At 35.0% G+C, this 17596-nt stretch overlaps 1 protein-coding gene across 7 annotated transcripts in view; it reads right to left on the reverse strand.

The window, feature by feature from the left end:
- Positions 1-17596, reverse strand: part of FCHO2 (FCH and mu domain containing endocytic adaptor 2) — an 80805-nt gene that overhangs the window by 10962 nt on the left and 52247 nt on the right. For 2 of the 7 annotated variants that reach the window (XM_077790290.1, XM_077790292.1), the window contains exons 12-22: positions 17362-17419; positions 14722-14897; positions 14131-14145; positions 13695-13719; positions 12940-12982; positions 12038-12132; positions 8301-8810; positions 7641-7744; positions 4684-4813; positions 1104-1215; positions 345-500 (exon numbers count right to left, since the gene is read on the reverse strand). In XM_077790290.1, coding sequence (XP_077646416.1) covers positions 345-500; positions 1104-1215; positions 4684-4813; positions 7641-7744; positions 8301-8810; positions 12038-12132; positions 12940-12982; positions 13695-13719; positions 14131-14145; positions 14722-14897; positions 17362-17419 — 1424 coding nt within the window. Of the gene's footprint in view, positions 1-344; positions 501-1103; positions 1216-4683; positions 4814-7640; positions 7745-8300; positions 8811-12037; positions 12133-12939; positions 12983-13694; positions 13720-14130; positions 14146-14721; positions 14898-17361; positions 17420-17596 lie in introns of those variants that run through there. The other 5 variants (XM_077790291.1, XM_077790293.1, XM_077790295.1 and 2 more) reach the window with 5 other exon arrangements.

Raw genomic sequence — 17596 nt, forward strand, 5'->3', positions numbered from 1 at the left:
TGATTTACATTTAAGCTTACTATTTCATAACTTAGTTTTTCCATTATTATTACTACTGTGCAAAGAAATTATAAAATGCATACGAAAACACAAGACACATTTACAAATTATGTTTTATGACTCCTGTTATACTCAGCACAAGTTTTAAGTCCAGTAATCATTGAGATTAATAGTGGTAGTGGAGAGAACTAAGCCAAACAAGATTAATTCAGAAAATTAAATTATATGTAATTCAATCAACCAGACTGCAAAGAATTCTGATACACAACACTGTTGTAGAATTGTTGACATAAAACAATTCTGCAAATTTTGTAGTTTACAATTATGTTAAAAAAATACAAAACCTGTATACAAGTTGTGTATTTGGAAGTATCTGCTCTAGTTTGCTTGTGTTTTTCACCCTGAAGCAGAGCACAGCAGGAGATGGGTTGCTGGTGAAGACTTTAATAATCCCACTTGGGAATGATATTGTCATATCACCAGTAATCTTCACAATACATCTAGAAGAGAATAAAAATTCAGTTTCATTGCAACTCATTAACTACCTAATTCTAGTAATAATTTTAAAGCAACCACTGTAATTTCACAATCTTATGAACTGAATTTAAAACAGAAAATCAGTCTCAAATGAGGGCAATGTGACTATGTACTGCCACTTTCAGCTTGGAATTAAGATGAAATAAGAAATAAAAAAAATTAACTGCTTAAGCATACAGTAGTCTTGGATATTTTTCAAGTTTTGAAAACATGGCAATGGCTCTGCCTATGCAAGGCCTAAGCAGCATAGCAATGGACTGGATGTCACAGGGAATTAAGTGCTTTCAGCTGAACAAAATTACATGTAACACCTACCTGACAATGATAAAAATCCTTGTCATTCTCAGTGCTGTCACTGAACACATTTGTGTAAAGCAGGTGTATGTGAACTCCTGGCAGGATGCAGGCCATTACAGAGCAATAAGCCACTGTTGTCATTTATACCCAGGGACAAAAACCCCTTTGAATTCCCCTTCTAATGCATAGTCATTTCCCTCCCCCAGTATGAAAAGTAGACACATTGTCTTTTCTTATTGTAACTAAACACAATTCACTATTTAACTAACTTTGTGGGATCTGCTCCTTTAAAGTAGGCGTTAACAGATTCAGTAAGAGCTACTGCAACAGGCAAGGTGTCCTGGTTTCCAAGGCTGACAGGGCTGGGACCACGTGAAACACCTAGAATACATACAGTATAAATTTAATTTTCAGAAAGCTTAGTCGATTTCAGAATGGTTGACTACATCTGTCATTTCACAAGAGTTCACACCAACATCACAGTCTCATCTGAGGTATTACTTTTAAAGTGTGTAGAAATACATAAACATAGTACAGCACCAAAATGCTGCTCAGCAGCATAAGAATATAGGTATGACTATTGGTATGACATTACGTAAACAGACACAAGGAAATATAGGACACAGAGGAACACTGCAGTAAAATAGCTACTGGTGGGGGTAAAGTCAACAGACCCAAAGCAAATTGACTAGAATGTTTAAAAAAAAATCCCTACTGTATGCTTTTTTTTGTATGGAAAAATGCATGATAAAATGGTCACAGAAATACAAAGAACTCAAAGTAAAAATGAACTTAAATGTAAATTCATCAATATTACCCCACATAAATGAACTATTTAACATTCTTTTAACTTTGTCAGCCAACAAACACTGCAATTCCCAAGCATAAATTCTTGGAGAAGTCTTCACTTGTTGCTTGTGTCAACACAACACAATTCCAATACAGAGCTGTATAAACCAAGATCTCATGCTGAGGCTTTTTGAAATGTGCATATATTGTTGATGAAACAGGTTGTCATGGGATTTCATTTTTCACAGATTTTCTACATGTATACAGAATATGAAAAACAATACTGGAAGTTTCTTCTGTTTTTTCTTAGTGCAGCAGTGTAGTAGATAGCATCTTATGTTTTTTGTGCCATGAAGAAATGGATAGTATTACCTATCACAAAGGAGGTAAAGTCTTTATCTTTTCATAAGCAAATAGAAAAATTTCTCTTTCATACCACAAAGCAGAAACAAAATACTGCTGTATATTATTGCCCCAGGCAAATGAAATCTATTTCCTCTAAGTGGCTGTCCTTTCTGAGCTCTTTCAGAAGTAAAAAGGAAGCTGGGACCTTGCTCTTCTCAGAGCACCTAATATTAGACCTTAAATTAAGAGATAAGTAACAGAAAGATAGCAAAAGATAGGAGCTGATCTAATTCTGCTACCTCATACCTCTCTCTTCATTACAATTTCTCACATAAGGTAGTAAAATGTTCAGAATGCTTATCAGTACCATGAAAACATTTGTGGAACACTTAGGCCTCCTTAGACCCAAAAGTTCTAGTCAAAAGTGTTGAAAACCAAAAATTCTTAAATGAGCTAATTATTATGATTCTAGCTAAAAACCACTGATTTATTCTTTTTTTTCTGTATGAACAGTAGGTTGTTTTTCTTTATTCTTTCAGGCAATACATGGATCATGATTCCAAAGTTTTTTTCTCTCCCTGAAAACTACCAATAAAAGCTATGATTCTCAATAGTCTCAGGAATCCAGAAATCATTGTATCAAGAGGTGATAAAATTTTAAGACAGTTTTCATACTGGGTAAACAGCTATCATGAAAATAAAATTTATTTTAAAAATTACTGTATTTATTATGTCTGTCTTCTAAGATCTGTATTATATGTAAATATAGAAACATTATTACCTACTTGTGTTAGGACAATTAAGATTGTCAATGTAAAAATATATTCCTTTTACTTGAAAGAAATTAGTAATGACAAACTGAAGAGCCAAGGTCAAGTTTCAGCTTGTTTATGGAGCAGAGAAGTGGATAGACAGAAGATAACATTATATAAAAGTGGTTACATGAAGTTTTGGTGATTTCAGCAACATAGAATTTGTTATGCATTTGAGATGTCAGGCAACTTGTATGTGACTGATACCAGAAATATCTGGAGAAGCTTGTTTCAAAAATACAATTTTATTACATGTAGTATATTAGGATGATTAGTTAAGGCATAAATGTGCTTTGAATACAATACCTGGCCGTGTCTTACAAAGCTTTTCAATTGTAAGAAGATTTTGACTCAAAAGATCATTGTCTATTACATTTAAATGAAACAAAACATTGCAAGAAAACAAAGTATTTCAAGCAAAAATAGATGCTAAAAATTAATATTAAAAATATTTTCCAAATTATATTAAGGCAAAAGCATAAGAGAAGCACTCTATTATGCATGCTTTATAGTTCATTTGGAAGAAGATAATCAGAGTCAATTCTCCATTATTCAGAACAAATAGGGTAAGGGGAACACTAGATTGTGCAAAAGTCAAAAGAACACAATATATTGCAAACTATATCCTCATGCCCCCAAGTATTTCATTTTTTGTACTGCCCTTCCCATTTTCCCAGGACTATTTAATTCATACAGTTAGTGCAGATGGAACTGGCCTTATTTATTTTTCCTAGGCCAGAATAATAACCACATCAAACCTCACTGTCAGCACAGACCTCCTTACCTCTGCCTCACCTCATGATTACACTCTGCCACTGTTTCCAACATCACACATACATGTGTCCCTAGAGCTGGGAAAATTGATGCTCTTGCCACCAATTTTTGGTTCCTCAACACCAGAGCTGAGACCTGAGGATGTGAGCCTGGATAGACTCTGGCAACCAAAATATTAGTTGTGTTTCTGTGATACTTCTCAGCATTTGTGAAATTGGTGGACACTGAACTGTAAGAGCTAAGGCTGGGCAGAGCTTAGAGGCTTTGCTTCTGCACAGGGAGGAAACGACTCCACTGCAGAACTTTCACTAGGTGCTGCACAGATGCTCTTCAGAGCTGCTGAGTCTAAGTGAAGAATCCTTGGCATCAATAACATTTGCAGATAACCAAATGATAACTTGACAACTTGATTTAACTTGTGACTAAAGGTGCAATGTGTTCAGAAATTAAATAATTCAATACTGCTAAATAAACATTTTTAAATGTCTTAAGACCTGCCTTTCCCAAACTAACAAAAAACCCCAACTAACTAAAAAAGCCCCAGTGTCTCTTTTTGATTTATGATAATCAAATATCAAAACTGAAGGGCCTTCCTTTAAAAACAAGAGAAAATTTTCTGAAATTAGTGGCAACATATGAAGACTAATTTCCTTCTCATCTTAATCTTTCTTGTTTAATTGTTTATTTTGCTTTTACTGCTTAACTTATATTCTTAACTAACTTGAAGAAAAAGAAGCATTAGAACATAAAATAACTCAGTTCTGTGAACATTTGTACTCATACAAATTTTTCAGTATCTCTAAGTATTTCTGCATCTATACAATAACATCTTCTGAACAAATATATGATAACATGTCGTACTTGATACCAAATAAGAATTCATGGAATGTTAATTGTGAATAATATTTCCCTATAGAACATGCCATAACTAAATCTACTGTCTAATCTAACTTAATCTGCTTTCCTGAGAATCAGTGTCCCTTAGAAGCAGACACTACAAAGAATGCTTGAAGTACCTGGACTCTTATATGAAACACCTAACTCCAACAAATGTTTCTCACAGCATGTGCAGCCTAGTGGCTGAGTCGTCCTATTTATCCAGTAAGATAAAATGGTTAATTAAACTTACCAACTGTAGGTGTGTTTGCTGCACTAAGGGAAGCAGAAGAGGATATAGAAGAAATACTCTCTGCACGTGCCAAAGGGGCTGCTGGAGGTGGACTTGAGTTAGAGGTCAATGGAGGGCTGAATGGCCTAGGCTGAACAAAAGAGATCACAGGAATATAACACAAAGTGGTTTTAAAGAGATGAAAAAATATTGTAAATAGAAAAGTTCTTGTTTCATGCCCCAATCAATTTAATAATGTTTCTCAACATAGTTTCTTTCATGTTTTATCTACCCTAGTATTTAGTGTAAAATAGAGAACCTGCATTATCCACTGGAGCAAATCCCATTATTTCATAGATTATAGATTTGTTTGACAGAGTAGTCAAGTCTAATATATTTGATTATGCAACAGCTTGTCAATAACACTAACAGAACACAGTATCAGAAACTAAGACTACAGATCTGTGTGTGTGGCAAACATAGATTTAGAGAGCTAAAGCAGAGCTAGTAATGAATTGGAAGTGAGAGCAGCAGAGGGCAATTAAAATAGCTGTGACTGGAGTATAGGAGCAAGAGAGGAACAGGCTGTAGGACCAGGGTTTTTTCAGCCCAGAGAACAGAAGCCTAAGAAGAGATTTATTAGCAGGCTCCTACTAAGTAAAAAGGGGCACACAAAGAAGTCAAAGTCAGTCTCTTCTAAGAGATGCCAGAGCTACAGTGAAGAAATGGCAACCAGACTTTGGGAAAAAGTCCTTCTTGCAACCTTTTGGTAAAATCCTGAGACAGATTGCCAGATTGGCAGATTGCAAAAGCTCCCACTGTGGAAATTTGCAAAACTCAGCATGTTCCTGAACAACCTGATAAAGTTTTGAAGTCAGCCCTTTTTTGATCAGGTTGACCTAGAGAACTTAAGTCTCTTCCACTCTATATCTCTAGATGGTTTTAGGATACACTTTACTGTTAAGGTATTTAACAGTGATCATGCTATCTGAAAGGTACTGAAACCCCCAAAGTATCATTTTGCAGAATCCCAGAAGGGGCTAACGTGTATGTCTGAAACACTGATAGCTGCATGAGTATTGAACCAGCCGAGGATTGTTGATAATAACAGACAAATGATAATATTAATAATGTCCAAGGGATGTTGATACTGACAAGTACTGTTAGTAATAACCAAGGCTTGCTGCTACTAATAGACAAGGCCTGCTGGTAGTATCCACAGATCATTGTTAATAACCAAGGACTGCTGGTACTAACAGATGAGGTCTGCTGATAATAACCAAGGATTGTTGGTAATAACAAAGTGAAAAAGAACAAGATGTGGCTAGAGAAGGAGTGATAAGCAGCACTTTTCCATGACATCCAGGAGCTCTGGCTCCTGGAGATAAGCACAAGCACAGGAACAGCTCAAGGGCAGGAATGAGGCAGAGAAGTGGGCATGGACTGTATGGGGGGTAACAAGACCATGCAGGACCCCCAAAACCGTCTGACTAAATTCCAGAGAGTTCTGAAAGAATGAACTGTGCATGATGACTAATTTGCAAAGAAAACAAGAAACTTAGCTCCAGGGCAGGGAAAACTTGGACTCCCAACAAGCCTAGGAGATACGTCTAGGACGTTCCATCAGCTGAACTGACACTGGAACCAGGACTGGTGATATCTCTTTCTCTTCCTGTTTATTTAATATGTTCCTTTGTCTCTTCCTTTTTATTCTACCTCTTTATCCAAAACCCACTGTCATGTGCATACATAGTAGGTCAGGGACTAACATACCAATTTCCAGATCAAGTGCATAATTTAATAATAAAGCTGTGTGAGTTTTGGGGACCCTCTGACTTTAGTAATTCCTTTTGACCATTAGCATTTGTAAATCTTGGGTGTTTCCTTCCCTCTAAAGGCAAGATGTCACAGTAACTTTTTTCCCCCATTCTATTGAACTTTTTGGCTTTATAATAGAGACTATGAGAATTGTAAAAGGAGTTAACATAATGAAGAGAACTGCAATGTTCTACTTGTATCCACATAATGTAAATTTCAAAAGCAACAGTGTAAAATGAATGTAGCTTTGTTCAAGAGCATACTTTATAGCAGAACAGAAATTCTTCTATTTAATTATAATGACATGAACAACAGATTGCTTGGGCTAAGAGCAATTACTACAATTCTGTATTGGAAAGAGAAAAAAATTTCAAAATAAACTCTGTTCTGATCCTACTGAAAAGCAAAACAGTTTGAAAATATTCTGTCAGTTTTGTCAAAGCATAAGATGAGAATTTTGTTTGTACCGAGAATATGGTGGAACTATCTTGCTACTTTGAAACACAATAATAGGATTTTACCACAGGAACATTTTTCCAAGTCAGCAAGTCAAGTGAAACCTGCAGAATACTAATATTTACAGAGGAAATTAGGCACGGCCTAGTCTGATAGGCTGTTTGGTTATTTACATTCTTTAGCACATTCCTTATCGGCAGGAGAACCTGCCCTGCAGGTACATGCAGACAGTGTGCAACCTCTCACTATCCTCACGGGCAGCAACTGTGATCTACCACCTCTCTTCTCCACAAACCAGGAACAAGTGCAGGGAGAAGTCACAACAGGGCTACTTCTGTCAACATGCAACTGAAAAAAACCCCAATCATTTCCCAGAGCTTTGGTGATATCCATAAATCAAGGGAGGTTTGTTAATAACTTCAATAGTATTTTGTCTTTCATTATCAAATTACTGATTTGCTCATCTAAAAAAACACTCAGCTGATGCAAAAATTATGGTTTGGACCTTTGTACTTGTGTGAATAATTATTTGTTGTAATGAGATAGTTATCACAAACTATTATCATGCCTATCTGGCCACATTGAAAACCTGCTTATGTGATTCCTTGAACATTGTCTAGAAAGTAACTCCACTGTAACAGAGTAAATGAACGGTGTATCTGAAATCAAGTCAAATGGCAAATAAAAAAAAAATCAATACGTACTATTTCATTAATCCCACTAAGTTTCCCAGTAGACAGCTTTGGTCTTGAAGCAGGCCTTGGAGGAGGTACAATAGTGCCCACAGAAAGAGGAGTGGTGGGCCTTGCTGAAAGAAAGCAAAGTTAAGAAAATATCAGAAAGATCACACTGAACATAAATAGTTATTTACTTGAGTAGAATATCTAGAGGCGATGTTTCTACTAGAGGAGTTACCAAGAACCATAAGTGCTTTTAAAATAGTGCCATGTGATACCCTGAAAAGTGCATCTAAAAACAGCATCATGGGCTTTCTCACTGCTCTCAAGTGATTTTATACCAACCACTCTTGGAAGTTCGTATGTAAAAATAATTGTTTTTGCAAACAAATCTCATTGCTGTCTGACATCCCACAAAAATACATTCCCATTTCTAGAAAAGCAACACTCCGTAGTTAAGAAAAAGCAATGCCTTTAAATGAATAATTCGAATTTTCTTCTTATTTGAAACTGAGTATTTACTTAACTGTCCAAACTGATATTAACAAGCAGTTTAGTATATTCCAAGTAAGAAGATGAGTTAATTTTAACATCAGTTGAGCAATAGTAACAAAAAGATTAATCCAAAGCTTGCTTTTTGGAGTCAGTTATTAGCAAAGAGTAGTACAGAATGCATGCTTGGCATACCCTTATTTGTATGAGCACAAGAAGACACTAAACTATAGTCCAGTAGTGCTGAAGATGATGCAGAACATATTTCAGCAGCAGTGCCAGTTTCTTCAATGAATAATTGTTCATGGCATATAGAGTTATTGAAAAGGTCACTTTGATCCTCAGAAGCACAGCTGTTGGAAGAATTCCCAAGCAAAGCAGAAGAGGCAAGGCAGGCATTTTCAGTTTTAAAATGCAATCTCTGGGGCTCCTTCTTGTCTGTGCTTGTGTGTCTAATTGTAAGAAGTTCATCAGCAAAGGAAATCCACTGACTCTGAGACCGTGAAAAACAGGATAAAGTACTGGTACTCCCTGATGGCGCTGCTGTAACACCAGATTTGCACAAAGTGCTAATGGTAAAGCCTGGTGAGGATGGGCTTGTAGACCCAGAATCTGTCTGGTGTCCAAGCAAAGACTGAGATATTCTACACCCAGGCAGATCAGTGGTAGATGATGAGGAGCTCCTATTGTGCTCTGTTAGGGTAGCTGAAGGAAAAGGCAAGAATTGAAACTAGCACCAACAATGAAAAGATAAAATTTTCTATATTCAAAAAAGTATTCAATATTTACTGTACAAGGACTACTAGCCAGCATGAAAAATAACTGTTCTACTAAAGTAATGCCCCCATCTCACAAATAGAAGAAAGAAAAAAGCCAGTCACATATCATATGCACTTCATTCATACTGCCAACCATGTCCCTTTCCATTTTTTAGTACATTAAAATAATATTATTGTTTATCTCTCCACTTAAGGCTCTATTTCTCACAACTTTCCCTATTCCTTTCACTTCCTACCTGTTGTGATTTAATTTTTTCCCATCTTTGTTCTTTCTTTCTTGCATTCTACTTCATTTTTTGTTTCTCTCCACAGCTTTCTGCTTTTAATTTCTTTCAAAGTTATTCAGTCAAACCTATCATGCTCCTTCCAAAGACTTTGATCCTCTTAGTTCTAATATTTGTAATAGGAAGGTCCAAGAGATCTGGCTTTCAGGTGAATTAAGACAATGGAGCCACAAGATTCAGTCTGATAGTTATACTGTCTGCAGCAATCTGTATCTAGTAAGTAACAATATGGATGAGGCATCATACACCTCAGGTTTTTTTTTTTCCTTTCTCATCCTATAATCTTCTGACTGCTGAAAAAAGGAGTTTTCCACAAGTATCCCCTGCACTTGCTGTTGTCTGTTGCTCTAGATGACAACAGAAGCAGAAAATGCAAGGTTAGTCAATTCTCAACATCTTGCAGATTGGCAGAGCTAGGAGCAACAGCAGTGATAACCAAAATCAAAAAAAGAAATACATTTAAAAGTTCAGATCAAAAGTATAGTTGTCCTCTCTACAGTGGTCCTTTTGCCATAAACAAATACATTCTCTAAGTCCACCTAAACATTAAGAATTTGAACAAAGCTTTCCCTTTCAGGCAGATATTTTAACTATCATTCAAAGGCTTTAAAATACCACAGTAAATCCTATTTAAAAACAATCTGGAGATGTTAAGAACTATTTAAAAAATACATATGGATGAAAATAAGGAAGATAACTAATAGAAGCATTTTTAAAATATCAAGAGCTATCTAAAAAAAAAGTCTTGTGTTTGTTCAAGATAACAAAGTTAGCTTAAACTTCTAATAAAGTGGGATTATTCATGGATGACCAAGTCTGCTCAAATACCAAAGTAGTTTAAGTGTTCAATGATTAACATGGTTATAAAACAACAGCTAAACAAATGTTTAAACCATGAAGGACATATACTGTATTCCACACAACTAATGTATGTATTTTAAATTTTGGATTGAGATTTTCAAAAACTTTAAGCACCATCTTACTACTAACCTTCAAGCTGAAGATAAAACATTGATTTTGAGCAAAATACAATCTGATAAGTATTTTTTCAAAAATTTTAAAACTTATTTGCAAGTTAGCAAGCATTAGAACTAAATTTAAACAACATGACCTATATTGATCAAGTTTTTTTTTACCCCAAATATATTATAAATTTGTTATACTTTGGAACACTTAGTTTCCATTTAATTCTACAGATTATTTCACAAATGTAAATATCTTAGTTAATGTCTCAAACAACAATCCTTGAAATAATTATTTATCAGATAGAGTTTGCCAAGGCACAGATGTATCTAAACTTGATTTATGGTCACAAGATCTTCTATTGCACCAATTCCAATGCACTGCAGGGCTCTGTGTAAAAACCTCATGGGTATGACTAGGGTAGATGACTCCCTGCCATATACAGCTACAGAGGATATTACAGATCTCTGTCATTACTCATCAGCCAGAGACTACTTTCTTCACACTTCTGCTGCTAGGAGGAACTGTATGAAGAATTCCTAATCTGCTCTCACTTCTCATCCAAACACAGCAATAAACACCTGAATACAGCTACAACCACCAGCAACAAGTTCAATACCCTCTGCCTTTCTCTGCAGACTCTAACATAAGACCAAAGCTATCAGAACAGAATACTTTAAGAAAGCACCATTTCTTTTCAGAATATTCCAATAATATATATCTCTCTAGAATTTTTTCTTAAATGTGCTACCACACACGGTGGATTCACTTGGCAATATTACTGACTGGTTATGTAAGTCAGGATGAGAGAATTATAATGAATTCTGTAAGCCAGATTTATTAAAATTTAACCTTTAAGGAACACGAATTTGTAGTGAAAGACTAAGTTATTAAAATCTGAAGTGTTACAAAGCAGTGTTGATTGTTGCTAAAAGAATATTACTTAAGCCAAGAAATAACACCAGTTTTTAAGAATTCTCCTATTGATACATGTAGTCTTCTTTATTGTTCTTCAATCTGCATGATCATGCAAGAAGAAAATCACTAGAAAGTCATAATGAACTAAGAAATAAGGACTATTTTTGGAATACAAGTACTTAGTTAAAAAAAAAAATCAGTGAACTTCCTTTCTCAGGTGTGTGGGAGGAAGAAAGTGTCTGCATTAAGAAAAAATTAAGATGTTGGAGTAAAGATACACAGTAGGTAGACTGAAAAGAAGTATGGAACTATTTTTTGTAAAGACCAGGTTTATGGAAAGCCTTCTGGTGTCCCACTAATATCCTGCAACCAAAAATTCCCAAGCAACATATGCTCTCTCCCTCCACCTCCCACATGCCACACCCCATCACTTTCCTTGCAATATCCCTGCTTTCAGGATCTCAGCTTAATTCATGTCTTAGTCCTGTTATTTTTATCCATCTCCCCTTGGATTATGACTTCACATCTCCTAACAGAATCTCCTACAGGAAACGAGTTCCTCATAGAAAAGCTCTGCAATGCTTTTGTACTACGTAGCCCAGTTGACTTTCCTGGAAAGAAGAAATCATTCCTATTCATTGTGCAAGCTCAACTTGTCTCACAGTTGCTGCAACAACCTCCATTTCATCTCCCAGCCTTACAAAGGGATGACATTCTCGATGGAGAGGAATTATTCATTAAGTATGACAAAAAAGGAAGGAGCAAAACAGAATTTTCCTGAAGTGTCTAGGACTCCCTCTTCCTTCTTGCTCTCTAGCTTGAAAGCCTTATATGCTGCCTTCTCAGATGTGTGATTCTTCTAAGACACTATACTGCTTTATAAAGTTCTATAATTTATGCAAAGCACATCCCCTTGTAATAACTGAAAAAACAACACAGGAACATCTAGAAATACAGCAAACACCATCTCTACCATCAAATATCTTACCTGAGGAAGATGAGGATGCCAAAGAAGCTGAAGAGGAAGATTCAAGAGAAGTGCTGAAGAGTGGATCCCATGCCAGGAAGTCACTGTTCCCCTTTCTATATTAAGAGTTAGAATTGAAATAGAAATGGAAGATTTATGCATTCATAAAATTAAAAAACTTCAGTAGTAGTTTGATGATATAATAATTATAATTCACAGAACAGTTTAGCTTCAAAGGGATCTTTAAAAATTCTGTTCCAACCATGCTGGCATCCACTAGACCAGGTTGTTGAAAGTCCCTTCTGAACTGGCCTTGAACATTTCCAGAGGCAGGGCATCCAGAACTTCTCTGGGTGACCTGTTTCCACATCTCACCAGACGTCACAGTAAAGAATTTCCTCCATATATTTAATCTAAAACTACTCTCAGCTTAAAGTTTAAAGCCACTCCTCCTAGTCCTATCACTACATAACTCTTGTAAAAAGTCCCTCAATAATATGATAAAACCTTCCATAATGTCAGTTAAACAACTGTAATTTTTGAGACCTACATGTTTAAATTAATTTATTTCAGCATATATACACATAAACAATGTACGCAGATCAGCATAAATTTGGAGTTTGCAATCTTAAACACTTTACCACAGAGCACTCTTGGATGGAAACTAAATCCGTCTTATTTAAAAATATTGTGTAGCCATGTAATTATAAATACCAACTGAGACTCAGCACAACAAATCACATGTATTAGAAGGTGTAAACAAATGAATGGAAATAGCCATTGAAACACTTAGGCTTGTAATGCAATAGATGTACAACTTCAGATAGGACTCAGCTGTCATTCCCAATGAGTTTCCAAGCTTAGAAAAATAAGAACAAATTCCTGCAAAACAGCATTTGATAGAATTTTAAATTTGAACTTACTCAGTAGTTGGAGCAGAAAGTTTTGATTTTGTTAACTCTTCACCTAAGAAAAAGATATCGTATTATCACTAAAAGTGTGAAATATAAAATAAAGAGTTCATTTTCATTATAAAGAGATAGTTAATATTAATGTTAACAGTTCCAAACAAAGTACTATTAAAATGGAAAAAAGAAAATGTATAACTTGTGATAGCTTAAGTTTATTTATTCCTGAACTATGAGAAGACTACATAGACCAATGTGCTCCATAAAGAAGTGTTGCATGCTTGAAACTTCTTCCTTGAATTACACAGTTTACATCAACATTGTTCTTCAGCAAATCTGGCCTGGTTTCCCACTGGCCAAAAAAAAAAAAAAAAAACTACACTCAACCTTTAAAAATAGAAGCTAATGCTCTATCCTCTACATCAGTATTTTAAATCATACATATGGTGCACTTTGCTGGTTTGTGGATGATACTAAGCTTGAGCAGGGGGAAGGGTTTCAGGAATTTGCACAGGAATTTTTCCCATGGGGCAACCTCTTTGGCATCTGGATGTGTTCCTCATTACTGTCAGATACAGGTTAATCTGGTCCCCACAACAGGAAACAGCCAAGTACATAGATAAAGAGTAGTTACATAAAACTAACAAGAGAAACATTTTCGTCAATTTAAAGTACAGATATTTACAAAGTTTATGTCTCCAACAATTAAAAAAAGAGATTTGTTTTCATTCTATGTCAAAATTGTAACAGACTAAATGATTCACACTTACTGGATGAATTTTGATTCATTTGTGCCTGAAACAGGAAAAAAAAATAGGAATAAGTTTTTCTACTGTGAAATAAACCACTTTATAGTCCCAGAGTTCTTATTTCCTCTCAACTTCCTATGAGATATTTTGTTTTAAGTGCCAGGCAAAAACATCATGAGCTTGCAGAAGACTATGGAACACGAGCATAGACAGAGCACCCAGTGCACATCTACCACATCAATTTGAAAATGCAGGAATAAATACTGTAGAGCTGACAAAGGGAGCAGCATTTTTAAATCTCTTTACTGTCTGGGACAGAAAATTAAACAGCCTATGTATCTATCACATGGTATAGATGAAATAAAACATTCCTCATGTTTTCCTAATAAGTCTCCTCACATACTACACTTACTTAGTTTTAACTACAAATGCAAATAAAAAGCCATTCTCTACTTACAGGACTGTGCCTCTGCTTTCAAAATGTGGTGAGGGAAAAAAGAGAAAAATTATTATTTTAATATGTTATGCACACTATTTTCCTTAAAATCTGAACCAGTCTTACTCTGATCTGAATACTGTACTAGCATACCCTAATATTATTTATCATATAGTGGTATAAAGGATTATTCCATGATCTGGCGGGATACATCAATAAAGCTTAACCGCAAATGTTACATGTAACCTCATTATACAATCTGTTTAAAAATACTTGTATGCTATTGAAAACTAATTCACAAATTATGTTAAAAGCCATGCTCAGCTAAATCTAAGATGTAACTAAATGTCTTATGTGGGCAAGAACATAAACACAAGAACTGAGTGCTCAAAAGTCTCAAAGGGAAGTTTAAATATGAGAAAAGTACTTAATGTAATATTGCAATATAAAAGTGCAATCTATATATACTGGAATATGAAGTGTACCAAAAATGACCTAGTGCACAAGAAAAATGTTACTGAACCTAGAATAAATTCTGAAAATTATATGTTTACACTACAGTTTCTTTACCACTTTTCTACACACCAAAAATACAAGGAACAAAAGACTTACAGATATTGCTGGAGAAAGAGTGATGTTCCCTATGGATACTTTTAATTCATCCAAAGAAGGCATAGTGTACTGAGAACTGTTATTTGGCTGGACAGGTTTTATTTCCACATGGAACCTCCTGGGTTCATCATCTTCAGAGTCAGACTCACTGGATGAATAGAAATGGTTCTCTTTGGTATGTTTGTCTCAGTTAAGGTGGAAATACCTCAAAGTCATCTGTTTAATCTACTTGATAATTTTGATCCACAAAATGCTCATATTACGTGACCTCTCTGTGCACATCCACAGTCCAAAATGCACAATTCAGAATTAAAATTTAGGGGTTTATTCCATTTATCCTCAGAATGATGATTCTGCTCAGAAAAGCATGATGTCATATAACTGAAGAATGGCAATATCTGTCATATAACCGAACAACTGCATATTTGAAGGCATGAGGTTAAATTTAAGATTCCAAAGCAGTAACACTTCTGCATGTAAAATTATAATTCGCAAGACTCTAGCAGGGATCCTAACAGATTTATGAAAAATGTAGACATCTTTTAAATTAAATGAAGAAAAGCCTAGTTTTTTTGATGAGCAGTGAAATGTACCTGTACCTGATGCACAGGTACATGAGCCCATGGTACCTGTACCTGACATTAACACTGAAGGAAAGAGCAGGAGCCACCATTACTTACTCCTTTTACAGTGGCACTGAAAATTTTGTAAGGATGCCAGTTAAACAGAAGGCTGTGTAGTAAACTGAACAATATCATCTTTGGATAGAAAGGAATCACAATGACATCTCAGACCTCAAAATAAGGAAAATAAACAGCGCTTTATATGCACAAGAGCCACACTGAAGAAAAGCTCTGAAAGGCCCACACTAAGTCTTAAAAACTGCATTTGTTTTGACAAGAAAAATTTGAAAATCTCCCTCTATGGAAACACAAAAGTTTTGTACCACTTGGAAGAAGTGTACATATTCTCTAAGTCACTTCTGTTATTTTCACCTGACAATATAACAGATATTTGCATTAAATTTCTTCAAACTATCCCCTAACGAAGTTTTAAGCCTGACATTCAAAATCCCTTCCAGCTGAAAGGATCTGAAAGCTGTCATGAGGAAAAAGCCAAGGATCTTTATCTGACACCTATCTCTTCCTTCAAAATAAGCATTTATAGAAAAGGTTTCAAAGAAAAGTAATTCTAATTTCATTAAAAGATTTCTTGTCTTGAAAGTTATTAATGACCTTCAAGATTAATTTCCTACAAATAAGACAGTTCTTGTAAAGTGTTTGGCCAATACAGATTTAAGTCAGACGTATTGAGATTGACTGTCATAATAAAACAATATCCTCCAATAAATTATCTCATGAGTTCCCATCAACAGAATAAATTTCTAGAGGCTAAGGGAGGAAAAGAGAAAGGGAGCTTGACAAGTCCCTGAAGATGGTCAAGATTTTCAGCAGCTGAAGTACTATATCATGACAGATTGCAAATCATGGATATTTTTCACTGAATGTATGCCTTTTTGTTTCACAACAAAAAAGAGATAATAAAAAATAAAACGTCCAAATGAATAATTCATCATAGGCACGAATATTGTTCACTTCTCTCTCACTTTAGAAATGCATGCAAAGCATGCACTCCTCTTAGAATTGGATAAAAGTCTGTCACTTTTATATCAATTCTGTAAATAGGAGATTACACCAACTGCTTTTATTGTTACGGGACTCTTCCACGTGGGCATTAGAGGAATATTCTGCAAAGCTGATGAAAACAAAGAAGTTATGAGGATGACCTGGCCACTGTAATGATCTGTTAACTGCTTAAAAGTTTTTGCAATTTAAGGTAATGGCACAGCCTAAATTCACTTTTTATATGAAGTACCCAGAAAATTCAGTGAATAAATTTCCAAAAATTAGCTATCTTGTCAACATACTAGGCTTGCTTAGATCTATGGTAACTACTCCCAGCTCTTAAGTAGAGCTTTCCTCTGCAACGGTAGGAAAAAAGTGGACAAGAATTTTCCTCCAAAGCAACAGGTTAACAGCAGAGAAAAATCTTGAGCCTCAATAAGGCAACTCAGAACAAAATCTATTCTGTATACGAAAGCTTTCAATATGAAGGTATTAAAAAGACAGTAAAAGCTAAAAGCACCATTTGGAAACAGCAAGTGGTGTAATGACTTCATGAAGTAACAAAAATTCTATTTCTACACTACTCTAGTGCAACAAAAAAAAAGGTGAAAGCTTAAGTGTAGAACAGATAACCATTCAATACACTTTAAAACATTTGCAAACTTTATAAACTCTCTGAGAGCTTTTCATGGAGGGAGATCTGCATGGAATTTTGGATCTGCATTGGATCTGGCTATTTTTTTTATTTTTATTTTTACTGTAATTTAAAAGTTCCCAAGAGAGCTGATCTAATCTAATATAATATTTAACATTTGCACACACATATCCAAGAAAAAATATGGTTCATTTTACAAAAGCTATGAACATAAGAATACAGGGTTGCAACATAGACATAAATGTCATTCATCTTCCTTGACTCTTTAGTCAGTACTTGGTCGACTCTTTAGTCAGTACTTCCTCTCTCCAAAGAATTGTAGTAACATCAAATAACTTGGTGCAATAATAGTATAAAGGATATCCTGTGCTGCTTCTGGTTTAATGCTGTATCCTTCATCATCAACATCAGGAAAGTTCTAGAAACAAAAATAAAAATTATGCTATTGAGAAATAACTAAAGAAACATGTCATTCTTACATCAGATTGAATTTTACATCATTGACAAATTAAAATTGCAACAACTTATGAAAGTGATTTTTATTCAACATTATTACAATTATCTGAAGTTATGATCTGTCATTTAGAAGTTGTGT

Source organism: Lonchura striata, chromosome Z (genome assembly GCF_046129695.1).
Source record: "Lonchura striata isolate bLonStr1 chromosome Z, bLonStr1.mat, whole genome shotgun sequence".
Classification (NCBI taxonomy): Eukaryota; Metazoa; Chordata; class Aves; order Passeriformes; family Estrildidae; genus Lonchura; species Lonchura striata.